This window comes from Lithobates pipiens, unplaced genomic scaffold (assembly GCF_037356315.1).
Source record: "Lithobates pipiens isolate NorthernLeopardFrog02 unplaced genomic scaffold, aLitPip1_a1.2 Scaffold_8, whole genome shotgun sequence".
Lineage (NCBI taxonomy): Eukaryota > Metazoa > Chordata > Amphibia > Anura > Ranidae > Lithobates > Lithobates pipiens.
Window position 1 is genome coordinate 544,026,563 of NW_027507903.1, and position 27,132 is coordinate 544,053,694.

At 38.4% G+C, this 27,132-nt stretch overlaps 1 protein-coding gene across 4 annotated transcripts in view; it reads right to left on the reverse strand.

Moving 5' to 3' along the window:
• Positions 1 to 3,991: 3,991 nt before the first annotated feature.
• The window catches only part of EBF2 (EBF transcription factor 2), a 147,390-nt gene continuing 124,249 nt past the window's right edge, over positions 3,992 to 27,132 (reverse strand). Inside the window, exons 8-17 of one of the 4 annotated variants that reach the window (XM_077469758.1) lie at positions 26,350 to 26,467; positions 20,558 to 20,688; positions 17,774 to 17,900; positions 15,343 to 15,431; positions 14,604 to 14,669; positions 14,333 to 14,507; positions 13,626 to 13,811; positions 12,527 to 12,694; positions 11,167 to 11,252; positions 3,992 to 6,158 (exon numbers count right to left, since the gene is read on the reverse strand). In XM_077469758.1, the coding sequence (XP_077325884.1) occupies positions 6,153 to 6,158; positions 11,167 to 11,252; positions 12,527 to 12,694; positions 13,626 to 13,811; positions 14,333 to 14,507; positions 14,604 to 14,669; positions 15,343 to 15,431; positions 17,774 to 17,900; positions 20,558 to 20,688; positions 26,350 to 26,467 (1,152 nt within the window). In that variant the 3' untranslated portion in view covers positions 3,992 to 6,152. Of the gene's footprint in view, positions 6,159 to 11,166; positions 11,253 to 12,526; positions 12,695 to 13,625; positions 13,812 to 14,332; positions 14,508 to 14,603; positions 14,670 to 15,342; positions 15,432 to 17,773; positions 17,901 to 20,557; positions 20,689 to 26,325; positions 26,468 to 27,132 lie in introns of all 4 variants that reach the window. The other 3 variants (XM_077469757.1, XM_077469760.1, XM_077469759.1) reach the window with 3 other exon arrangements.

Sequence of the window (27,132 nt, forward strand, 5' to 3'; positions counted from 1 at the left end):
TGCTGAGCACATGGATTCCAATAGGGTTTTTTTTTTTCAAAGCACGTGATTAGAGCTGGAGGCTCTAATTGGCTTCAAAAAGGCTAAGCCCACCCACTTGTGTGACAATAGCGAATTAATATTCGCTATTGTCTTCATGATTCGCCTCCCGGCCAATCAAGAAGCAGGCTCTTAGACCCGATTGGCTGAGAGGAGAAGCGATGTATATGGCCACCGAGGAGGAGGAGACACAGAGGAAGCTGCCAGGAAGCCGCCATGAAGCCACCGAAGAGGAGGAGATGCAAGGAAGATCCCCATAGCTGCCCACGACCTAGATGGGGTATGTGTGGGGCTGGTGGGCAGACAGAGGAGCGAGCCACAGGGGTGGGGCGTGGTGGCGTGACCGACAGAGATTGGGGACACTGTTATGAAATTGCTTAAAAACAATCAGTGTTCTGTATTATTAGATGATTAGCTTTGAGCTGTAGTTTAGAGAGACAGAGACAACGTAATGGGTTTGCTATAGAGCCCCATTAAGTATAGTTATGGCAGTGATGTGTGGTTATGAAATTCAGCACACTTTGCCAGGGGCAAGGCCAGAGATCAGATTGTCACTATAATTCATAGTAGCATTGCCTTGGGTTACAGACAGGCCAAGTTACTGCATCAAGACTTGGATGGTGACATAATTTAAGTCTTTAATCACTAATCTCCAATGCTCCTTATTTTCTATGAGGGATATTCTCAGCAATGAGATCTGAAAACAACAGCCCCATGGTTGAACATAACCCTTGTTATGGCAAAAATAAATTTGTTTAATTTTAATTAAATTAATCTTTAGCGATTTAGCACTAATGAGGCTCCGACCCCCGTGTGAAAGGGGTCTTAAGCACAGTTGTTGATATCGACCAACGCAAATCCTCTTCTTGATTTAGGAATGATACTGTGTTTATTTCTTGATTCCATGTAACTTTTTATTAAAATAGATGTAAAACCAATCACTAGGATTTAACAAGATAATGTAACTCCAAAAGCTGTCTTTAGTTGTTTTAAATATGCATAGGGGGTCATGTACATAGTTACATAGTAGGTGAGGTTGAAAAAAGACATCAAGTCCAACCTTTGTGTGTGATTATATGTCAGTATTACATTGTATATCCCTGTATGTTGTGGTCATTCAGGTGCTTATCTAATAGTTTTTTGAAATTATCGATGCTCCCCTCTGAAACCACCATCTGTGGAAGAAAATTACACATCAGTACCTCTTTTATAGTAAAGAACCCTCTGCGCAATTTAAGGTTAAACTGTTTCTCTTCTAATTTTAGTGAATGGCCGCGTGTCGTTTTAAATTCCCTTTCACGGAAAAGTTTTATCCCTATTGTGGGGTCACCAGTATGGAATGTGTACATGGAAATCGTATCCTCTCTCAAGCGTCTCTTCTCCAGAGAGAATAAGTTCAGTGCTCGTAACCTTTCCTCATAACTAATGTCCTCCAGTCCCTTTATTATCCTTGTTGCCCTTCTTTGGACTCTCTTCATTTCCAGCATATCCTTCCTGAGGACTGATGCCCAAAACTGGATGGCATAATCCAGGTGCGGCCGGACTAGAGTCTTGTAGAACGGGAGAATTATCATTCTATCTCTGGAGTTTATCCCCTTTTAAATGCATGCCAATATTCTGTTTGCTTTGCTTGCAGCAGGTTGGCATTGCATGCCATTTCTGAGCTTATAATCTACTAGGACCCCAGGTCCTTTTCCAGCCTAGATTCCCCCAGAACTTCTCCCTCTATTGAGTAGATTGCATTCATATTTTTGCAACCCAAATGCATTATTTTAAATTTTTCTACATTAAACCTCCTTTGCAATGTAGTTGCCCACCACATTAATTTGTTCAGATCTTCTTGCAAGGTTTTCACATCCTGCATAGAAATGATTGCCCTGCTTAACTTAACATTCTCAGTACTTCCCATTTATCACTACCCTCTGAATTCACCCTTGTAGCCAGTGTTAAATCCATGTACTCACCCTATGGTCCAACCAACAGATCTTACTTTGTACAGTAAATGTTTACGGTGAACTGTATCAAATGCCTTTGCAAAATTCAGATACACTACGCCTACTGGCCTTCCTTTATCTAGATGGCAGCTCACCTCCTCATAGAAGGTTAATAGGTTGGTTTGGCAAGAACAATTCTTCATGAATCCATTCTGATTACTGCTAATGATACTGTTCTCATTCCTAAAATCTTGTATATAGTCCCTTACCATCCCCTCCAAGAGCTTGCATACTATTGATGTTAGGCTAACTGGTCTGTAATTTGCAGGAATGTATCTTGGTCCTTTATTAAATATTGGAGCTACATTGGCATTTCTCTAATCTGCTGGTACCTTTTCAGTCAGTACAGGGAGTCCCCGAGTTAAAAACATTCGACTTGCGAATTAATCCTACTTAGGAACGGCAGGCGGCGCCGGCGGGCACATCGGAAAACAGCGGAAAACATTGGAAAACGATGTCAGAAAAAATGGAAAACGACGTAGGAAAACAGCAGAAAACAGCGGAAATGCCGTTCTGCACATGCATGTCCGAATTATGAACAAATCCGACTTCAGAACAAACAGGCAGTCCCTAACCTGTTCGTAACTCTGGGACTGCCCGTAGACTGTTCATAAAAATTAGGAACAATGGTCTGGTAATTACTTGACTTCCTTCCTTAAGGACTGTCGGGTGCAAGCCATCTGGTTTCCTATTTGTGTGATTTATACTGAAAGTAATTGACCTGTGATTTTTCCTAAGTTGCCCCCTATTTCCACATCCATGATCAGGTCTGTATTGTTGGTAATCAGTAGGTCTAGTAACGCTTTGTTTCTAGTTTTTGCATTTACCATCTGACCCATGAAAAATTGTCTTGCAAGACCTTTAGGAAATGGCGAGCTTTAGATGAATGCGTGGTTCTTCCCACCCAGTCTATGTCTGGAATTAAAATCTCCCATTATAATGACACTTCCCATCCTTGCAGCTAATCCAAATTGTGATAGGAGGTCCGCCTCTTCCTCCTCCCTCTGGTTAGGGGGCCTATAGCATAAGGATTCCACCTCCTCCTTTGCTCTATTAGTGATGTCGTCTCTCACATTCACTTGTACATCATTTTTTATATACAAACATACCCCTTCCCCTTTTTTACCTTCTCTATCCCTGCGATATAAGGAGTGCCCTTGAATGGCTGCCAGCCAATCATACATAAGCTGTATGAGGGCGTATAGCAAACATTCCTGCATAATTCCCAGTAGGACTACCAGGGAGCACACCAGGGACCACTAGGTAACCTACAGTCACCTATAGAGGTCAATGGCTGTAAGTGACTATACGCATGTATATGCATTTGCTTGCATAAACATGCATATCCATAAAGGTTTACAACTTTGGGCACAAATTTCTCTATCCAGAGTTGTACACTCATACATATATGCGGGTTTAAGCAATTAGCCATGTAAAGCATTGACTATGATTTATGCAGCACATGTGGATTCCTGGCAGGGAAAAATATTGAAATTTACGCTATATTGGCAGACCTGAGCATGAACCCTAATATTGCATGTAGACAGGAAGTGACTGAGATGCAACCAAGAATGAAAGGTATAAACTGTATTTTATGAAAAAAACATGGCAATAGTTGTTGATACCCAGTGCTTTCACAGACTAAGGGGTTGATTTACTAAAGGCAAATACATACACTGTGCACTTTGCAAAGCGCAGTTGCTCCAGAGCATCAGAATGAGCAGAAAATCTGATAACTGCTGTTTTTTTTGTTGTTTTTTTTCCTTGCATGTGATTAGGTATTATTTGCAAAGTAAAGCTTTAACTCATTTACTAAGCTTTGGAGCAACTGCACTTTGCAAAGTGCACAGGCTATTTGACTTTAGTAAATCAACCCCTAAATGTCATCCAGTTAGAGCTTGTATGTACTTGAAGTACAGATAGATATATACTTGTATTGCAAACCACAAAACACTGGATGAATTACAATCCAGTTCATTTTTTATTGTTTTTTAGCAATTTGTTGCATTTTTGCCAGTAGTACTAAAAAGGCAATGTGCCACATGAAAAATGGGCATCCAGGAGTCAGACATAGTATATTCAACACCGCTTAAATATAAACTGACAGCACTGTGGCATACAAAATAGGTTTAGTTATCTCAACAAAAGCAAGTGTGACTACTACATGTTAGTTAAATGAAGTAGATAATTTGATTAGTTTCTATTTCCCACTGTGGATGTCGCAAACTATAACTGCATCTGGCCTGTTGCTTATACATGCCTCCACAACTGCCTGTCTGAGCAAGGTAGTTCCAGTTCTAAGATTGCATGCCAGTGTGCGGAAAATGCATGCCAATATGTGCATAACTTTGCTGGATGAGTTTAGAGCTGAAAACTCTGGTCATTTAAAAAAAAAAAAAAAAAACATACTGAGCCAATCAGGTTCTGCATCATGCACATGTGCTGATAGTAAGTGTGTTAAGCAGAGAGATGACATCAATATTGTGCTGCTGTTGTTTAATGTTAGCAAGCTGTTAAGCCAGCCATAGACTGTTTGTATCTCAGCCAGTTCAGCAGGGACTGGTCGAGTTTCGAACCATCTAAGGGCAGGCAGAATGATTGACCAATCAACTTGGGCAGAACCAGGCTGTCAGAATTTTGCAGTTTGTTCTCCAGGCCAGGATGGCTCCCCTGCCAGAAGAACAAAATAGCTCCGTGGGGAGGCAATTAAGCAATTTTCTTTCCTGCACCCCATAGTTGCAGGAACGAAAATCACTCCATCTATGGCCAGCTTTAAAACATGTTTTCGTCAACAAGTTGAGATTTAGGATCCGGTTGTGCTGTATAAGGATCACAAGAGTGGCTGCACAGATTTACAACCCTTTGGCAGGTTAAACATTTCCCATGTTTGTATTTGAATTTTGTATTCCTTTACTTCCCAGGAGTTCAGCTTTAAAGTGGGAAATTGATCTGACCATTTTGGAAATATTAAAATATTGAAAGTTAGGCTCAAAAAAATAACCAATCTTTCAACAGTTGGTTCCTGTCTTACAGTTCCATGTGAACATTGACAAATAAAACATTGAAATCATGGGCCCTAACTATGTACGATGTTTGTGTGATTGCCTAATAATATCCATACTATAACCCTGTTAAGACAATAAAATAAAGGGCATTTTTATAAATATACTTGAAAATACTCATATCCTCTTGCCTCAACCCTATAATGCTTGACCACTGGTGTAGAACATTGAACATCTGGGTCCCCTTTTTAGAGATCTATGCCTAGGGCTACTGCTTCTGTTGTAAGCCACCACTGTGCGTGACCATCCATCACCCACTAGAGGAGGCCTAGGCAGATGAAATTCATGTTGTTAAACATTTCAAATGACAATTGTACATTTATACGTTGTAATTTGAGACAAGGTAGCAGTATGTGTAGCCAAGCCCAGCAATGATCAGAATTGGGCCTAGACGCATGCAAGGTCCTCCATGTGTATTATCTGTGAGACCGTGTCTCCCATCACCCATTTTATCATTTATTATTATGTTGATCTTTCGTCCTAATTCTAAATACAATAAGTTACAAGTTTATTCAATTAAATAATGTAAAACATATTAAACATTAAAAAATGTAAGCATTTAAGCAGACACATACAGCAAAGGAAGCAGATTATCCTTGAAGATAAAGGATGCAGAGTCCTCCCTGCCGATACCCTGTTCAGTCCCTTTCGTAATTTTTTTTTTTTTATGATCGTCCCAAGGCGCAAACATAAAATCGGTATCAGAAAAAGTTGGCTGAAAATAGAAATAGTTTTTTTCCTACAAAGAAGAAAAAAAAGTATCCAAAATATTCCATGTAGTTGTCTGATGAAATCCCAGCGCTGTACAGGATTCAGTTTAGTGTGCTCGCCGAATCGCCACCAATCAAACGTAAGAAGCATATTTCCCCAAAGGCCTCCTCTCCCTGGTATGTTGGTGGTGGATCTCTATAGATACAGACAAGATCCTGGCTTTGTAGATCCAATTCCAGACATGGACCCTGCCATCACACACAATGTCTTGTTTTTTTTTATCTTCACTTCTGATACATATACAAACAGTTCAGTCTGTTTCACATAGGAGGGACTACCAAACCCGTCATAGCTAAAGACAAAAAGAACAATAAAAAAGAGTCAGGCATTAAATGTATAATGGTAACAGAATATATATATGTTTTTAATTTAAATTCCTTAAAAATAATTGGAAAATTGTGAACATTAATATAATCTATTAGTACAGTAAATTGTATAAAACAGATGGCTGTGTTGTATATCATTTCAGTCTTTCATTTTTTTTTTAACTAACTAACATAATTCTGGCAGTGAATATTTGGATTACTGTCTGTAACATCACTAGGAAGATTTTCCAATATTTCCTGTCCCTGTGTCACCAAAACAAAAAATGACAGCTTGGGGAATGGGCAGTTGTCACTGGTACAGGAAGGCACGGAGAACATAGCAATAAAACATTGCCAGTAATTTTCCTGCTCTGAAGATTATGCCATTTTGAAGGCAGTAAAGAAACACAGGCAACTAGTAGCTTGATTTTTGAAAGTCCTTGTCTTCCAACTTTGGGATTTATTTTTTTAAAGCTGAACTATAGAGGCAACATTTCAAAGTTGTGGATAGAATTTGGATGGGTTTTTCTTATTATTGTATATTTCCTCATTAGGGAGAACATTTCTTCTGACTTTCTGTCCCTGACAGGAAGTAAATGAAAATCTCCCCAAGGTAAAGTCAAAACACACCACTGTCTCCAGAACTAGTTTCCTGATTAGAGGGTATCTCCTCTACTTCAGTTTTGGTGGCCTCCATAACATTTTACACTTCCAATTACTTTCTTACCCAAATACAATTGCCACATTTCTTCAACAGAGAAACAGACAGCAACAAATGACTCCTTTCCCACTCTATCCTTTGAGTCCAGTTTAATTTCTATAGTCTGGATTACATTCCACTGCTGACACTCCCAAAGGGGAAATTTTCAATGTGTTCCGTAATGGGGCTGCTGTTTAATTTTCTTGTAGTTTAGGTTTTTGTTCAGTAACTAGAAACCATAGACTGTTTATATGTCATGTATTTGAATCTATTTTGGCAAAATTATTTTGCTGGTTGCATATTTGCAAAGGTCAAGGTCTGCTACATGTTAAATATATTAGAAAACATCTAGCAGACCTAACAGTAACAGTGCTTGAAGTTCCTTCTACTAAGCAGGCTGTATTGCTGCAGGGGTGGCTTTAGGTAGAGTGTATTGATAACTATCTCTAAGTTTATTTCATTTTAGTGGGGAGATAGGGGAAGCTCTGAGACCCAACATCAATGGTTTTCAGAGAGCTGAGGAGCACAGCATGGAAAGTAGACATGAATACAGATAGAGAGTCACTGAGTTGGATGAAAAAGTAAGAATGGACATCAGGGAATCGGTAACCAAACCAAACTGGTACCATATCAAGTGAGAGGGTCTTCTGACTCATGCCATGCGCACTCATCACTCCCAGATGGCATTGCGAGCCACAGAAAAATCCAGGAGTGGTATTAGAGGTCCTTTCTCATCCTTTTTAACACTGAGGAACCCTTAAAATAACTTTACAGTCTAGGGAAATCCCTTTCAATAATTACTATGTGTACAGCTAATGATACAGTAGTATGATGTTCAGTAAGAAGAATGTTCCGTATATTTGTGGTCTTTTCGAAGAATCCCCCCCTTGCAGATAGATAAAAAATCATTTATTTCAATGGTTACTCAACTGGGAGACAGGAATTGCTCATAGCCTAAGGATGCCCAAACAGCCTCTGAAGGAAACCTGGTTAGGAAAGGCTGCCTTAGAATTTGAGTGAAGTTTAGTGTACACTACTTTAGCCTCCATCTGTCTAAGTCCTGTATGTAATAAAGATGTACATGAGGAACATTTAAATCACATGCCAGTATGGTCATGTAGGTAACTCATCTCCGGTGTGTGCATTGTTTACAACAGGCTTTTTCAGCATGCCATGGATCACAAATGCAGACATTTATCACAGAATAATGTTGTGCTGCCCTTTGCAGATGTCTGCTTAAGCCTCACTGTCCCTGACAAGTCACAGGAATGGCAGTCATAGCAACACGTATTCACACAGGCTTTGCTGAATCTGAGGTGTAATACAGGCTGGTTTCCTGCCTGGCTCCTCATCTCTCCTCTGCCCTACAGTGTGTTGGCTGAATGGCTGCCAGCGCAGGGATGAGGGGACATCCCTGGGGTATGAGGGAGACCTTTCCGAGGCCAGTGCTGACAGACTGGGCCCGGGAGTGAAACAAGATCCCTGGGTATTCCCCAGCCCCTGCAGCGATCAAGTTACCACCGTAGCATTTAACTGTTTAACTGCTAGAACGCATATATACCTAACTATATATACCTAAGGCCTCTCTACTTTATGAAAAAAAAAATATGAAGCATTATTACAAAACTAGTGAAAGCTAAAAACTGCACATCTTCTGTGAACAAAATATAATATTTTACTAACTAGCTATCATATAAAATGGTAGGAAATTCATACTCGTGCATTATAAATAATACACACTTTGAAAAACAACATATGCAATCTGGGGGGAAATGCTTTATGCCGAATTGCCCAATTTTTTATGTCTTCTGTTGTTTTCCTTTCATAACATTTTGTATTTCGATCCCTACAGGATCTTTTGATTAACGGTCCTTGTGACTTTTGGGAAAGGGATTTATCTGTCATAAGGAAGAGTTTAAGTGTATTTAAAAACAGTATCTGTTTTCGGAACACCTTCATAAAATAGTGACTTTTGCCACTAAATCCATCAGGTCTGATCTTTTCATTTCTGACCTGTGTTTGGGAAAATAAAGGATTTCATTTGATTCTGTAGCCACCAATGTGTTTTCTAACTATCAGTATTTGGTTTGCAGAGTTCAAAATTGGAAAAAAAACATAGCTGTTTTTAGCTTAACCAAAGATTCCTTTAGTATAAAAAAATATGTGATTGATCAGTATGGGAACTAGCTTTAGGTTCTGTCCCAAATGTGTCTGTAGTCATATGCATAAAGTAGACCCATTAACTTAAAGTGGAACTTTACTCTCCCAATCAACATTGATTATTTTTCTGCTAGCATTAGTAAATGGATAGGAAAGTATGCCATATTTACTTGTTTTTTAATTTTTTTTAAATTTCTTCAGTTACTTCCTAGTTTCTTGCCTAGGCAAATGATGTCATACATCCCAGGAGTCTTCAGGAGAGGTTGAGGGTTTTTCTCAGCTGAGCACACTCTCCTGCATGCATGCTTGAACTAAGAGCAAATGTATTCCAGGAAGTAAATGCTACATGAATTATTTGCCCTTACTGTAGATGGCCATGGCCAGAAATGCTAAGTGGTGTTTTTCAAAGTGATTTCTCAGCAAAGTATAGCATGGAGAAATGGATGGGGGAGTGTGCTTTGAATATTGAAAATTAATCAAATAGTGTTTTTGGTTTGTGATGCTCAAATGCAGTGAAGATCCGCTTTAAGGCTGGATTCACACCTATGCAATTTTAGTGCTTTTTGCATTTTGCAGATTTGCACTACAGTCCAGTTACATGGTTTCCTATGGAACACGTTATGTAGTGCAAATCTGCAATATGCAAAAAGCATTAAAAATGCATAGGTGTGAATCCAGCCTGAGGCTGGATTCACACCTATGCATTTTTAGTGTTTTTTGCATTTTGCAGATTTGCACTACAGTCAATTTTACATGGTTTCCTATGGAACACGTTCTGTAGTGCAAACCTACAAAATGCAAAAAGCACTAAAAATGCATAGGTGTGAATCCAGCCTAAGACATAACTACACCTTTGCATATTTTTGAACAGAGGCTGGGACATTTAGGCCTGGTTCACACCTATGCATTTTTTTGTGCATTTTCAGTTTTGCAGAAACACACTACAGTCCATTTAACATGATTTCCTATGGATGTGGTTCACATCTGTGCATTTTATGTAAAGGGCCAGGGACTTTTTTCAGGTTTTTGGTTCCATAGACTTCAATGGATCAAAAGCGTGTATTGAAAAACGCAAAATGCACCTGGAACATGCAAATTGCAACCTGCATAGGTGTGAACCAGGCCTTAGTGTGTATTATCTTGCTGAATTGGGGACAGGTGAGTATAGGACTGGGAAGGGTGGCTGGGGACAGGGTGCCTACGATATAAGTGTAACTGCACAAAAGGTAAACTATAGGGTGGCTACTAGGTATCAATTTTCTTTTATATTTGACCCAAGCAGGAATTTGGCTTTAACAACTTTTGAGCAAAAACCTAAAGCCACCAATCAGAAATCATCCCTCATTGTGTATAGTTCTCTTATATCATGAAATGCAAAAAATATAGTTGCTAGGGGATATTAGATGTCATTTATGTTAGCACTACTTGTGTTATAAGTTAACATATTTCTACAAATTTTTTCATGGAAAAGGATGTAGGAGAGAAGAATAGTCACTTTGTGCCTGTATGTGATAGTGCTGCATTGCCCAAGCTGTATATGAAATTTTATGACTGGTCCTGTCTGCTTCTCCACTCCAGTCAAGCAGAACACTGCAGCTCCATGCTGTGAACCCTGCAGAGATTTCCCAGCAGCCTCTGTACTCTATGTTCTGACAGGCCTAAGTCCCAGTGGAAGAGGGACTTCAGAGCTCCGACATAACTAGTGGGGGCTGCAAAACACTCGGGACGGCTCCCAGAAAGACATACTCTGTATGAGTACAACCAATAAATTCACTATTCAGAATGCAATTCCTACATTTTATCCAAAACAAATTCTAATATGACATTTATAAGAATCCTATTTTTAAAATAAAGTACAATTTAAGTGGCATAAAGATATGTACAAAGTGTGGGTTTCCCCCGGGTACTCCAGTTTCCGCCCACACTCCAAAGACATGCTGGTTGGTTAATTGGCTCCTGTCTAAATTGGCCCCAGTATGTGTATGTATGAATGTGACTTAGGGAGCTTAGATTGTTAAGCTCCTTAAGGGCAGGGGCTGATGTGAATGTATAAAAAATATGTAAAGCACTGCATAAGTTGATGGCGCTATATAAGTACCTGTAATTAATAAATAAATAAATAAATAAAAGAGCACCTCTTGTGTTCGGTGGTGTTGAATTGTTGAATTGTTGGGTTCAAACCAGGGACCGCCAAGGACCTTATCTGTTTCTAGCTTGTATGCTAGATAACATAAGAGATAATGGGTAATTGAAAATTCAGTCCATCTTTGCAACATTTTTGTTATCAGTTTCCAGTCAACAGAGTGAGCTGAGGTCCCCACTCAGCCAAATTGTGGCTTTTTTAAATAAATTCTTTATCTTGGTCTGTGGTTCCCTGCATTTCCTAATCTGTGTCCCCTGCTATTAATCGTGTTCTTGTTTGTGGTTCCCCGCCATTCCTGGTTTAGACAGAACTGTCCAACGGTCTGTTCATATTTACATGAAGCACAGACTGGCACCAGTTCACCTGAATTTAGGCTTGTAGTACACTGGCCTAACTTGTCAGCAGTCCTAAAGTGCAACATTTGTTTAATCATCTCTATCCCTAATTCGACATATTTGTAGGTACTTTTGTACTTTTTCACTGCAAATTGATTCTATAGTATGGCAGGTGGAGAGAAAGATGGATCTTATATGATAAGCCCTGCTGGAGTAGGAACCGGTATGAATGCTGATCAAGCACTCTGAAAGGTGTTGCATAATATTTTGCTAGTTATATGAAAACTGAATTTACAGTTTTGGAATTATTATTTAAAAAATTTGCAGGCTCCATCACATATCTCTTTCTGCCTTAACAAACAAACTTCCGTATGATCAAACAGTTATACCAATTAGAAATTGATCATCTATCTACTTACTAATTCAAATATATATTTTGTGTCATATACAGTAGATCTTAGAATTAGAGAAAAAAAGTTAGAAAACAACTCTCTAATGGGGGCACCTACAGGAATATAAACTGAGGTGGGAAGGAGTTGGAACCCCTGTAAGGTTTTAAAAGTACATACAATAGGTTTCACTTGTTTTGCTAGGTTATGGTATGCCTTTAGGTCTTCCCTGATGTCCCCTGGCTGAGCTTTCTCAGAGGAAAATTCTGTAGACTTCTTCCCCTGGGGGACCGTAGCTTGTAGTGCTCCCTTTTCCCATCTCCATAGTCACAAACATGCGCTTTAACATCTTAATAAGATTTATTTACCAACACTAATTGATTATTTAAACACTAGGTGTGTTATTTTAATCACATGCTAGCTTTCCTTTTATTATCAACATTAAGAAACGGTAGGTATTGCAGGTGACTCCTCTCCACTTAAATTTTTCGCAAATTTTCATATATAAGCTCCTACTAGCAAAAAGCTTGTTTAACAGAAAGGCTTTCACCTGTTTATCAAAAACAACATGTACCACATTATATTTCAGATTTCTGGGTGTGCATTTAAAAATCCCATGTGCTCTCACCTCTAAAACCATTACCATTACCACTGGAACAGGCTGGAGATGGGGAACCCTGCGGTCGAATGACTGGAGCAAAGGCACTCTTCTGTTTCATGGAGGGGAAGACGGAGGAGGAGAAAGGCAGTATGGATGAACTTCCAGATGATCCCACGGGTGGGCTGGAGGGCATAACTGCAATGCAAGTATGGGCACAGTCAGACAGAGAATAAGTCAATGTTGAAATCTAGACTGTGCTCTTAGTAGACTAATCTTGGTCTTGCTGGTGATCTTGGCCCCAGTTACAACAGTGTAGGTCTAGGTCTATGCACAAAAGACTAAATCTGCACACATGTCTAGCCAGATAAGTTTTAAGCTTAAACAAGATCTAGGCAGAGATCAATGCAGATATGTCCACCTTCAAAAAGGGGTAGAGACATACAAGTGTAAGTATAGGCAGAGGCCCATGTACATAGTTTTGTCTGTAGGCAGAGGTGTAGCACATAGGTTACAGTGCACCCAGACATCAAGACTCATAAATCAAGTTTGAGGCAGAGATCTAGACACAAATCTAGGTAAAAGACCTAGGCATACATGCCAAGGTCTAGATAGAGTTTTGGGCACACAACTTTGTCTCCAAACAGATGCCTAGGTACATAGATCTAAGTCCATGCAAAAGTCTAGATAGGTGCAAAGTTTTAGTTCTAGGCAAAGGTCTTAGCACACATTTTTAGTTCAAGACAGATCTTGAAAAGTGTCTGTATTGCCCATACTAGCGGTAAACACACATATTTTATTATGTGACTTGCTCTTGAAGAACAATGCTTAGAATCTAACTGTTGGCACGGACAACACAGACATCGTCCTTGTTCATCAAGTCATATTCTAAATTTTACTCTTATTAAGCAGTGAGGCTAATGTATGAAAACTGGAGCAAAGAATGTGTAAACATACACTCAACATTGCTGAAGCTGACTGGTTGATGTGAGCAACACTTCCAGTATCCCTTTCACTAGTTTTCATAAATGAGTCCAAATGAAACTGGCAATTGGGAATACCTCAGTATACACACACACACCTTATAATTACAAAATACACTGTGAAGATTGAGAAACAAGGTACTTACTGCCATAGGGTGATGTAGTGGGAGAGCCGTTGATGAATCCTGGAGATCCCGGGACCCCCAAGTTCGACATGGGTACGTTACTATAACCATTCATGCTGTTGCTTGGAGTACTATAGTTAGACTGCTGGGGAGTGGAACTGGTGGAATAGCCACGTGGGGAGATGCTGCTTGTATTCCGAATATATCCTGGATACAATAGACAAACATATAGAAATATAAAAAATTAAAAAATCACCTATAACCATTATAGTTTTCATTTAATAAGTGTGCATAAAATGTATGGTGGTTCTAGAACATGCAAAATGTATGGTGGTTCTAGAACATGCAAAATGAGAATGGGTTTACATAGTTATGTTTTCCTCTCTTTCAAGGTTGTGCTTAGTTGGGAGCCTTGAAGTGGGGGCAGGGGGGCATTTAGTAACAGCAAAAGGAATTCACATACTGGGGTTGGCCAAATACAGCTAACTGAAGGCAAGATAACAGTTTGAGGTACGAAACAGGCATACCATTCCCTTGTGCGATATAAGGTTGCAGTATTGTATGTTGAACTATAGTAAACCTTAAAAAGGGCTGGTTTCGGTATGTTACAGCTCTTAACTTAAATAAATGGCACCAAGGGCCTTTGATGAGGGGAACAGACAAAGCCTCATGGAGCCCTGGTACATGTGAAAAAGTGACAGACAAGTGTTACATAATGCATTACTCACCCTGGTTATTGGCCTGTGAGTCTGAAATTGTAACTCCAAGCTGCCCCCCATAGGAGTTAAGTCCCATCATGCCACCGTGAACAGGGGAGCTGGACAAGGCAGGAAGCTGATTGTGGTTTCGGGGGACACTGTACAGAACCTCAGCAATGTCTGCAGCCCTCTTCAGAATGATGTCCTTTTCATAAGAAAAAAAGTTGTAATTGGAGAACGAAATATAGAAAACATGCTCATAGATTTATATGAAGACCTAAATCAGGTATTAAAGAATTACCTGGTTATTATGGGGGGTTCCATATAACGCCTCCACCAAATCTGCTGCTCGCTTAAGTAACATTTCCTTGAAAACACAACAAACAGAAAAAGGTAAGCTAAATGATTTCCTGGAATGAAAATTAGTACATACTTCCTTTACCCTCCACTGTAAAGCTGCCCATTTGTGGGCCAAAATTGTTGAATTACATTAACACTGTTTATCAGTTGTGCAATGTGACACTGGATTGCACTGCAAAAAATTCCACTGGTTGTAATGATTGAATACTGCTAAAGAGAGATTATTGAATAGAAATAACTTGGTGGTCAACATTACAATATCATACACTGTAGTGAAAGAATTGCCCCCAAAGCACTGAATTTGACTTGTGTATTTCAGCTGAAGAGGTGTTTCACTGAAGGTTTATTTTTGCAGTGGATGAGATCTGTGTGTATGGCCTTCGTTTTTAGTAATTGTAGGTGACATATCGTCTCCTGAACTGTATATTGCTAGCTCTACGAGACCACAGGTAAAAGTTTTACAGTTCATCTGTCCTAGTCAATAAAGATGATGAAATATACAAAATAAAGTAAACCTATCCAAATTCCTCAGATATAAGTAATCTGCAATTTAATTGGTTTTTGTACTTTGTAAATAGCATTGCCCTACTACTTTACAAAAAAAAGGCATTTGTATTTATAATGTACTGAGGACAGTACTAAGTTACAGAATTACAAAAGTTCATATTTGCTGATCTCACCTTTGCCAACCTTTCTGGGTCACCAGGATGTCTGGGGATTACCTTCTGTAACCTCTGGAAGCCATAGTCAATGGTGGGTTCATTTAATGCTAAATGAAAGAACATCTGATTAGTGGTGTCCAGCAGGGAGAGTGATTTTTAGAAAGTATATCAATGAGATGTGCTTAAGCGTGACCATAAAATAGACTGGCGATTGAACCTTAGTTGACCGTAACAGCTTCAAGCCTACCAGTTCAATGGTCAGAATTTAACATCTGAGTATTTTATGTGGTTTCTGATAAACTTGTAAATTGATTCAGCTAAAAAAAATTAAAATCTACTGTATAATGCAGCTTCTGTTGGATATTCACTTTTATTCCTATTGAAAATCTTGGGTGATCAGATTGCTTGCCATGTAGCTGAGACAGAGATGACAGAGCTATGACTATGGCTTTATTGTGGATCTGTGATCTTGGGAAAAAAGTTATCATCAGCAATTGCATAGCCATTTGGTGCACAGAAAGTAGATTTTCATTCTTTGTGGCTGTTAAGTATTAATATGTAAATAGATTTTATTTTATTTTTTTGTGCCAGCGTTCGGCTTTAATAAGTTGAACAGTCTACCAATAAAAGGGCTTAGTGATGGTTCTTTACGGAAAATTTGGAGATGTGCCAATAACTTAACCTGTCCATATCTCCAGAGCAATTGATCATTTTCACAGATGTTTTATGCCTTTTTCATTATATGCTCCATCTGAATGGTACTTTACATATCTTAATTGTCTGGATGACATTGTCTTTGAGCTCTGTCACTGTGTACATTTATACAACTCTTTAGATTGTAAGCTCTGCAGACTGTCACCTGTTTTAGATCAAGTCATTTTACCCCCGACTGCTGCCACTAATTTTCTCAGCAAATCAGTATCAGAACATACTGTAACCTCCGCTCCTTGTTTATCTAAGAAAAACATCCTCAAATTAAATGAACAGAGAAGGTCACATCCCCACAGAAACTGCATTTCTATTTACTTTTTATTAAGTAATTAAAAGGAACATGAATTTTAATATAACAGGAACCAGACAAGAGGGAATTTAATAGAAAATCTAAGACTTGAAGGAAAAAAAAATGTAACGTTGGTTAAACTTAGACTTTCCCCTATCCCACTGGGTATGTTTAAGCAGTTTAATAATACACTTTCAGCCGCCACTGAATCTCAAACCCCAAATGAATTAAGCTGGATGTGATTTGGTATAGTCCTGGGATAGAAGTAATGTGGAAGAGGCTCTATATCACATTATGTCCCAGCTCTGTTTACTGACACCTACTGCACCTTGCAAATGGATGTAAAATGGATTTTTAGAATAATTGTTTTTCTTTATAGAATATAGTGAACCCTTTGGGAGCCCAGTGTTCTCACTCATAATGGGCAGCAATGGTTATAATTTGTCACTAAAGTAAGGTGTGAAATGTTTGCTATTTACACTAGGTGATGCTTGCAAAGTGTGATTCATTATTTATGGATTTAAATTTAGATTAGCACACATTTTCTGTTCTAGCAATATTATCTGCATCATGATTCTATAGCCTGGGTTAGTTCTTCAGATGAGAACAGGTTATAGCACAGTATTGGTCTGTACTGTGTTATTAAAACAATCTACTGTACATGGTTTATAAACAAATGAAAAAAAAAAAATATATATATATATATATATATATATATATATATATATATATATATATAGTTTTAGGAATTTGTGAAAAAGTGCTGTAAAATGAAATCAATATTCGGTGTGTCCATTTTAGCATATAAAACAACATAAATTCTCCTAAATGCACCTATATATCAATTTTTTCTTCTTAATATAATGAACATTTTAAATGCTGCTTCTTACTATGGACACCTGGAAACCCCAGCATACTAATTTATGTGTTTGGCTCACTGCTGATTTTTTCATTGAAATAAAAATGGTATTAATTTCAAATAATAATGTGATTTATTAATGTTGCTGATTTATGCAAAGTGTGAGTTTTTTTTAGATAGGTCTACTTTAATCCTACCACAGAGATTGTAAAGTACAACTTGTTTTACTAGCACTCTAAAACATATAGGGGCAGATTTACTAAAACTGGAGAGTACAAAATCTGGTGCAGCACTGCAGAAAAACAAATCAGGTTTAATGCAAAGCTTAATTGAACAAGCTGATGTTAGAAGCTGATTGGCTACCATGCACAGCTGCATCAGATTCTAAGTGCTCCAGTTTTAAAAAAAAATCTCCCCCTTGGTCTAAAATATAGACAAAATAATCCAACAGGGTGTGTTCCTAGAGGTATATTCTTGGAAGTAGTTCTATGCTTCAGCATTTGATAGCAAGAACATGGACTGGTGTGATTATAGTTACCCCCTTGGGACAAGGATAGTAGAGATTTTCTCTGATCAGCAGTCACATTTACCTGTGTAAATAAACCTTCCAGGGGCTCCTTTGCAGAACTGTTTGGATTTGTAGGACAGAGTCACTTCTACGACTCCTGGAATGTGTCGTGGGGGCGTTTGTACCCGGATAGCATGTGGAGTGATCAGCTGTGAGAATAAAAAGAGACAAAATAAGTAAGTAACTGAAGTGAATTTATTAAAATGCAGGTCTCAAAGTATATCTAAAGCCAATTTCTCTCTTAGCCCATGTACACATGGTCGGACATTTCCGACGGAAAATGTCTGAGAAGGACCGTGTTGTCGGATAATCCGACCATGTGTGGGCTCCATCGGACTGTTTCCGTCAAAATATCCGACCGACAAAGTTTTAGAGCTGGGCTATAAAATTTTCCGACAACATGATCCGATCAGACTTTGTCCGATCGTTTGTAGAGAATTCCGATCGGACAAAGTGCCACGCATGCTCAGATCAAATTACAAGACCAAAGCTATTGGCTACTAGTCTGAACGTAGTCCTGTCGTAACGAAATTATGTCATCACGTTACGAACGATCGGATTTTCTGACAACTTTGTCTGACCGTGTGTATGCAACACCAGTTTCAGACAAAATCCGACAGATTTTGTTGTCGGAATGTCCGACCGTGTGTACAAGGGCCTAGACAGTTGTTTTGGAACAAGTATTACCACTAGAAATCTTTCCCTCAATTCCTGTTCTAGTAACAACTCCTAATTTTAGATTTTCCACTACTTTCAGTCCCAGTGATAATGGTTTCCAGAGCATACAGAGAGCGTAAATCTCCCTTGTTCTTCTAAGTCATTTTTGTAGTAGGCTTTGGAGCAATTATTGCCCTATACATTGCCCTACACATTTTAGAATTAAAACTGTGTATCATATTCCATATCTCTATCTATGCAGGTCCACTTTGAATACATCCCTAATTAAAATCACTATGGCCCACAGAAACAAGACCATTGGTCTTCTATTATTTCTCTATTCCAGAATACATCTTTGATGTACATAACGCCCAACATTTTTTTCCCTATTCTAAGACCCCAGAAAAGTTTAGGCATGTAGCAAGTAGTATGGTTTAATGTAAGTACAGTTATATTTGTGGGGACCTAGGACTTTTAGAGGGTGTGTAATTATCAAATTTTCTGGAATTCACATATCGGGATTTAGGAAAATTCCACTTTAAGCAATGTAATGTCTTCTATTCAGCTTCTGCCTTAAAGTAGAAATTAAAAAGCAGGGCTACACATTCATATCCCTACTGCTTCTTCGTTTGAATTTTCTAACCTGCACAACAAAAATGACAAATCCAAGTTACTGTGCATGAACTGCACATACCATCAATGCTTCATATCCATGCAGATGAGTCTTTAGCACGGAAAATGTCTGGTATATGTGAGAAACAGGAAATACATTTTGCTGTATAATCAGAATAGTCCATTTTTAATTTTGGAACTGACTATATATATATATATATACTGTATATATATATATATATATATATATATATATATATATATATATATATATATATATATATATATGTATATATATATATATATATATATATATATATATATATATATATATATATATATATATATATATATATTGTAAACATCTGGAAATAATTCATGAGTTCATCTTTAATTTTCTGGTTTCCAGCCAAGTATTCCACAGCTCAGTTTTTTTGCCACAGCTGCATCCTTGATATAGGTCAGACCTTGCAGTTCACCTTGAGATGTCATGTTATTTTCTATATTGGATGATCTGTTTCATTTTTAGATCACAATGCAATGAGTGACAGCACATACCAAATCAGCTTCCATTGACTATGCTCAGAATCCACTTTATAATGTAAAAATCTGTTCCATATCTGCACAGTTTGTAATAGGTCACAGTTCAAGGGTATGAATATAGCCAAAGATAATCATGTGACTACTATGGGGACCAGCAAACTGTTTTTCTTAGTTTTGGATAACATGTAGAAAGGTTAGAAACCTTGTCAGATTTTTACTGCTACCCAAGACTCTGTCTGTGTCACTGTTGCAGATTTCCCCCCACTTCTTTTTTGCTTAGACCATTGTCAACAGGACATGAAGGGAGGGTAAATTTATATAACAGAGCCCAGGACAGCAGTAAAAAACCTTCCCCACGCTATCCAAATCCAAAAAAAGGTTTTGGCTTAACATACACTTTAATGATTTTCCTGTGGGACTCTTTACATATAGAAGCACTGAGCACTAGCTGCAACTAAGTCGAAAATTACAAACATTATAGAAGACAGAAGTCCATTTAGTGAAAAACTGCTTATTGAGTTGTTAGGCCACTGGCACATGTGAAAAAAGTTTAAAAAATAGTACTTTTTATGTGGCTGCTCCTGATTGTAAGCTTGCTATAGCTGATTAGGTCTGAACCAGATAGAAAAAGTTCAGTTTCCATAATGCTGTAGAAGGTTCCCCATTGCCACTAATGTAAGCAGTGCTCTCAGCAGATGACTATCAACTGCTAAACCACAGAAACTTAAAGATGTGCAAGAACACATTTCTAGGTAATGGACAAGATCATATGGTCCCTTATTAGCTGCTGCTTTGTCTTTATTTGGCTCATTGATCCACCTATTAGCAGGCATATAATACAGACTTCAAAAGAATGTTCATGGTGAACCTTAAAAAATGCTTTTGCTGTGACTCTTTTTAAGACTATGATAAGCATCTACGCTGTAAACGATGACAAGCGAGCAGATTTTGATAGAGTATGCACAACCTATCTAGGACATACCTATTCACTTACCTCACTCCAAACTAGCATAGTTCCAAACACCACTTGAAGACCATCAAAGAAATTGTCCCCAATGATGATGACCATAGCACCTCCTGTAGTCCAACCTTCACTTGGGCTTATGGCCTTGATGCAAGGTGTGGCTGTAAATATATAAACATATGTCATATCACTCAATGTTCTAACCAGCAATGTTTGCCATATCCCTAACATATCATCAAGAAAACATATGTGTTTTTGTAGATATGCATGTGCGTATATTAGTGCATATGTCTGTGTTTAGAAGCTCAGAGCAGAAGATATAAAGCTATCAATGTAAGGAAAATTAGTTCCTGGATATAACTGACACATTGGAAGAAACAACAGTTATCCTCTTTTCAGCCTAATATTGGATAAGAACAGAAAATAGAAGCGTAGCCTTTCAGCAAATGAGAATGTAATGTGAACTACAGGTGTATGCAAACCCTAACAAACTTCTCTTATTTGCTCCTGTTTAATCTGTTAAGTACACTATTGAAAGCATTTTTATCCGTAAGCCCAACATTTCCTGTTGATCCTGTCAGATATCCAGTGAGCTTCTAAATTTCCATAATGAGCTCATGGTTCTGCCTCTGTTATCAACCATTTCTAGTTCACCTTTGTGAACCTCAGAACATCCCCAACCTATTTTATGAAGACGAAGACAGGAGAAATATGTCCTGCCCTGGGAGACAGTTCTTCTCCTCCATTGAAAAAGTATAGTGAGAGTTGTCATCCTAGGACAAGAAGTGTGTTACTGGCAGGATCACCAAGTGAAAATAAAGGGAAAAGAAGTCTGCAAAAAGAAAACTAATGTAACTACCAAGTCCAAGGATGGGTAGCCTTCAATATATTTCATCAATGTACTTGGGTTTACATCCACTTTAATTATATTTAATGGTGGAATGTTGAATGTTTGATCATACTTCATGAACTCTCTAGGACTCTGGCAGGTAGATCTCTCCTGGAAATTTGGTTATATCTGAAGAGCAGTAGCATCGCTCCAGACATTTCTAGTGTGCCCTGGATAGGGTGGCATGGCTAAAATCAATACTAAACATACAAATCACTAATCTGAAGAGTTTACTCACCAACTCCATGTCCCCCCCCCCCCCACCTTAATATGAACTGTCAATTACTGGGAGAATTCACATCTGCACTGGGGTCCCTTCTGTGTTTATCTTTGGGAAGTGTAATTTTATATTTCATAACTTCATTTTACGTTTCCTTTTCACATTCTTTTTAAGGGCGTGTTCTGGCTAAAGTTATGATTTCATTGCAGAATTGTGGATTATAACCAGACTTAAAAATACTTAACAGTCTGTCAGATAATGGAAAAAAATCATCATATAAAAAGCCAAAAAAACAGATTTTATAGAGAAGACCATTGGTAATAGAAAACTCCGCTGTAACACTTGTATCACTTAGTGGAGTCTACACAGGTGACAGGAAGCTTGTTGTGTCCCTTAAGGCCTGTTTTCAAGGGGTAGAAGACTGTTTGTTTTAAGAATAGATAGCAATAGCATTGATACCCCAGTAACTTGTAAGAGCCTGCAGGAGGAAAACAAAACCCAGGAAGTTCTACACCTTCCAAAATTTTATTTACACATAAAACATAAGCCTGTCCCAGCTGTTTAATCCATTGAAACCCTTTTGAAAATATCCATTATTTGGATAAAACCACTTGTGTCTTGTTTATTTTTACCAATAGGTTATAAAGGGGTTTAAAAAAAAAAAAAACTATGTTACTGGGACCCCGGCTATTTTACTAGGTTCTCTACTAGAAACCCCTAACATTATGTCTGGTTGAACAGTCAATTGGACAGAAATCCTATCCCAAACATATTTCACCAGTATGGCAGCCATGGACTCTGGCTTGTGGCTTTCCTTACTGTCCCTCTCCGTAAAGATTCAAGTTTGTTTGAGCCCACTACTTCTCTGTGCAGTTAGTTTGAAAGTAATTGGACCGTGATTGCATGAGTGACCGCCATAAAACTGTATTTTTATGGACAGTTTACAGATGCTCACAGTGAATATAAATTTCAGTGTTGTGGTGGTAAGATGTAGCTCAATTTTTCTAAAACGAGGACCGCTCCCCATCTCAATAGCAATAAATGTTTTGTTTTCCTGGGATCTCACCTAAAAATATTGGAAGGTATACAATAACTCATTTGAATTTTCAGATACAATGGAATAACTACGCATACACATCAGGCTTCCAACCTCTCAAATGTGGAAATGTGTTTGGGCTGTGGACACTCAAATGTTTACAAATTCTTAAAACAAGCATTGCATTTAAATAGCATGGTCCATTTATTGGGGACCTCTCTCCGATCTTAGTTTGCTGCACAAAAATGTTAAAAAACACTTGAGTGGGAAATAAAGTTAGTTAATATACCTACCTTACTCCTGCAGTGCCTAGGCAAGGGTGACATCACCATCCATCAGGTGAGATCCCAGAGAATTGCAAGTAGCGATAATCTCGAGAGATGACGCTACTGCACTGTGATATGTGGAGTGCTCAGCATTCTCTAGGATCTCATTGGAAGGAAGGTGATGTCACCCATTGCACTATGGAAGCCAGGGGGGATGAAAATATATTGGCTAACATGTTTTTTTACATTTTCGTGCAGCCAAATAAAGCTGGTGAGAAGGTCCTGAGTGAAAAACATAACCATGCATAGAGTGACCTCCATAGCTACGTACACTGTGAAGAAATTCCTTCTCACTTACAGTTTCATTTCAGTAGCTCAATTTACTCTGCTTCCCCTCTGAGCAGTGACTTGGCAATTTTCCAGCCTTCTAATCCCTAATATAAAAATAGAGCACATGTACAGGAAGAGGGGGAGAGCAGTGTGCTGAGACCTGCCGTAAAGGCCTTTCTTTCTATTTTGAAGTTTGAGGATTAATTACTCTGCAGTGCTTTAAAGTTGTTTTACTGTTCAGAATATGGAAACATTTTAATGTCCAAAGCACACAATTCCTTTTAAATTAAAGTTTGGAATTCTAGGACCAAAAAAAAATCATGTGCTTGGTCAGACATCCTTGCACACAGAACAAAGAACATTCATTGAGATTCCTTGGGTAATGGTCCTGTGTCTAAATGTGCTATAGGTAGAGTGTGATGAATAATGATGTCATCACTCATCAAATGATGAACTAGCCATTTGTAGCTCTGAATTGTTTGGTAATATAATTGGGTGGTATAATTATTAAAGGGGTCTTTGGAAAACACAATTCGTAAAGTCATTTAATATCCATAACAGACGTGACAGTTTGTTTCCATTGGATATTTCACAAAAAAATTTATGAAATCTTCATACTTGTTCAAAAAGCAAATATTATTCTGTAACTGACATTAACCCAATCAAATTTTATATTTTACTGATTTGAATGCATTAAATGTAATTGTGGTTAGATTCTATTGGTTACTACATTTTGTAAGTAATTGTTGCTGCTTGTATTGCCTAGCTAAAGAAACCCACTCAGTATGATCTTCAACAGAGCTAGAGATCAACTACTGAGATGCACAGCAGGTACAGAAAGAGCCCTTGTTGGGTAGGTATTATCTGCATCTCTTATTTTATGTTTTTATGGCTTCTTCCCCTTACATATGGGTAGGCCTCACAACTTCAAGTTCCATCAGGAGCCATAACCAGGCTCAATCTATCACTCGGTTTCCACCACTGACAGGGTCAAAGGTGCCTCAGATCTCTGGCGAGCTTCCAGAAACGAGCAGCCAGTCAATCAAGTCCAATCACTTTAACCAAAGCTGGACTCTATTCTAGCAAAGCACTCTGGGATTTATTTCCACCGTTTGACCGCCCGCTGGGGGAAAATTAACACCACACTAAATTCCTTACTGATTCAATCATTCTCTTCTAGTTCATTAATTCCTCACTTGGGTAACATAGGACATGTAGAGAAAAAGCAACAGGAGCAGCCGTAGAGAGATAATATTCAAAATAATATTTCGGTATTAATAATTCTCTCTAACTGGAAAAGCTACGATGCTACAGCTTTGTAGTTCTATTTATAAAGTCTCTGGAGGTCCTATTTTAGGGTCAGCACTATATCATTTAATGAAGTATATTAGCAGTAAATATGGGACAAAGTCATTAGTGTTTATATATAGTTAGTTTGTGTATATGAGGTGTATTTTTCTGTTTTCTGGCAAAGCAGGCACACGCCTAAGGCTCTATTTTTTTGTGTACAAACAAGTTAAGATATGATATTTTTAAGTAATAAAAAAATGAAAAGAGGTGCACAAAGCAGAGGCAAGGACAAAACTTAGAATAAAAAAAAATAAATGGGTTAGGCTAAGGGAGGGTTATAGCCCCGTCTGTTTTTTTTTGGCAATAAATTGTCCCAATGGGGAGATTTTCCATAAGTGAGAGGAAATCCCCCCAAAGGGAAGGAAATACCTGGTAGTCAACATTTTCATCAGAACTAGTGTCCTCATTGAAAGATTTACCGCTATTCATGTTCTGCTGATCACTAAACGTTTGGGATTTTCTTGCACTTTCAGTCAATAGGACAAATAAAGAAGGTGAATCTTCCTATGCCTTTGCACACAGGATCGGAGAATCCGTCGCAATGTGTCCTATCGGAACGTGTTGTCGGATAATCCGACTGTGTGTGGTATGCATCGGACTGATTCCGTCGGAAAATATCCGTCGGACCCAATTCTCCAACTTGTTGGAAATATTTTCTGACCAACTGGTTCGATCAGACATACTCCGATCATGTGTAGAGAATTTTGATCGGACCAAGTGCCACGCATGCTCAGATCAAATTCCTACATCAAAGCTATTGGCTACTAGCCTGAATGTAGTCCCATCGTAACGAAATGACGTCATCACGTTCTGAAAGATCGGATTTTTCGACAACTTAGTCTGACCGTGTGTATGCAACAGTTTCGGACAAGATCCGACGGACAAAATCCGACGGATTTGATTGTCGAAATCTCCGACCGTGTGTACAGGGGCTTACAGTGACACAGACAGCATTAAAACCTATACAGGTGTTCTAATCCCTTTCCATTCTATTTAAAACTAAAGAAAATGTTTTTCCTTCAGTTATACTTTAGGCACACTCCCTAAAGATGGTTAGTATGGGTGTTCTGTTGTTTCTTCTAAGGATGATGGTTGTTGTTTCACATAAAAAGCTAAGTGATCTCGGTACTCAGTGTATGTGGTTTTGAGGGATACATTTCTGAAAAAAAGTCTAAAAGAGTAAAACTAATTTGTCTAGATTAGAGTAGAGGCAGAGTAAACAAAAAAATGAAATAAAGGTATGTTCTAATTTGAGCTTTTAATGTGGGAATAAAAATCAGCTAATTCTAATTTTAAACTGAGCTGTTGACTATTTTATGTCTTGATTTTTAAAAGTAATATTAATTTTTACTTATTTGCGTGACTGTTTACCACCAATAAAACCTGTAAAACTCCATAATCTGTAGTAAATGTAAGTGTATAATATTCTATTCTAAAAGAAAAAAATACTAAGAATAAATAATTACAAGTTGTGGGTCATTTGAAATCTAGTATATCCTGTAAAAATGGAGAAAGTGGAAAATGTCTGTGCAGTCCATATCAACCGATAATATTCCATTTGATTTTACAACTGATGGTTACAAAATGAAAGCCAGCAACTAAATGGTTGAGGTGGGAACACCTCCACTTTCCACATCCCTCAATAAAATATGTGAATTGAGTTGCAGTTCAGTCTCTGGATGCAGATAAAGAAGGAGAAGGCCGTACCGTACTCCAGACAAGCGTCCGTACCTTCCGTAGGGTCCAGCCGTCTTGCCCGCCTCCCGTGCTTTGAGTTGTTATGAACAAACATGTTGTCTGACACGGCCAGGACATGTCCATCTACATTCACCGTGGTGGAGAGGACAACCTGTGGACAGAGGAACATTAGAAATGAAGTAGGATATATTGTAACACATTGACCAACTGACCACCTGACCCTGAATATTGATTCACTCCCGCTTTTCCCACATCCTTTCTAAAACATCGTCCTTTCTAAAACCATCCTTTCTAAAACAAATTAACAAGCAAAGTTACATTTGTCAGTAATATTAATTAATTAAACCACCTCAGGTTATTAAAACTGGAAAATGTCCAGGAAAATCAGATTTTTTATTTGACAGTATTAGGAGATCAGGGAGGCAGGCGTGGCAGCGTACAGGCCATCATTTTGTTAGCTGAACCAAGCAGACCATCAGAACTCTAAAAAGCAGTGTTTACCACCCAGCGTTTTTACTTTAGTTGGAATAGTGATGCTAACTACTGATAAAGTAAGCCCTTGTACACACGGTCGGAGATTCCGACGGAATGTGTCCTATCGGACCGTTTTATCGGATATTCCGACTGTGCGTGGTCTCCATCGGACTGTCCGACGGACCAACTTTTCCAACTTGCCGGTAAAATTTTCCGACAAAATGCTCCGATCGGACATACTACAATCATGTGTAGCCTACTCAGATGGACAAAGTGCCACGCATGCTCAGATCAAATTCCTAGACCAAAGCTATTGGCTACTAGCCTGAACCTAGTCCCGTC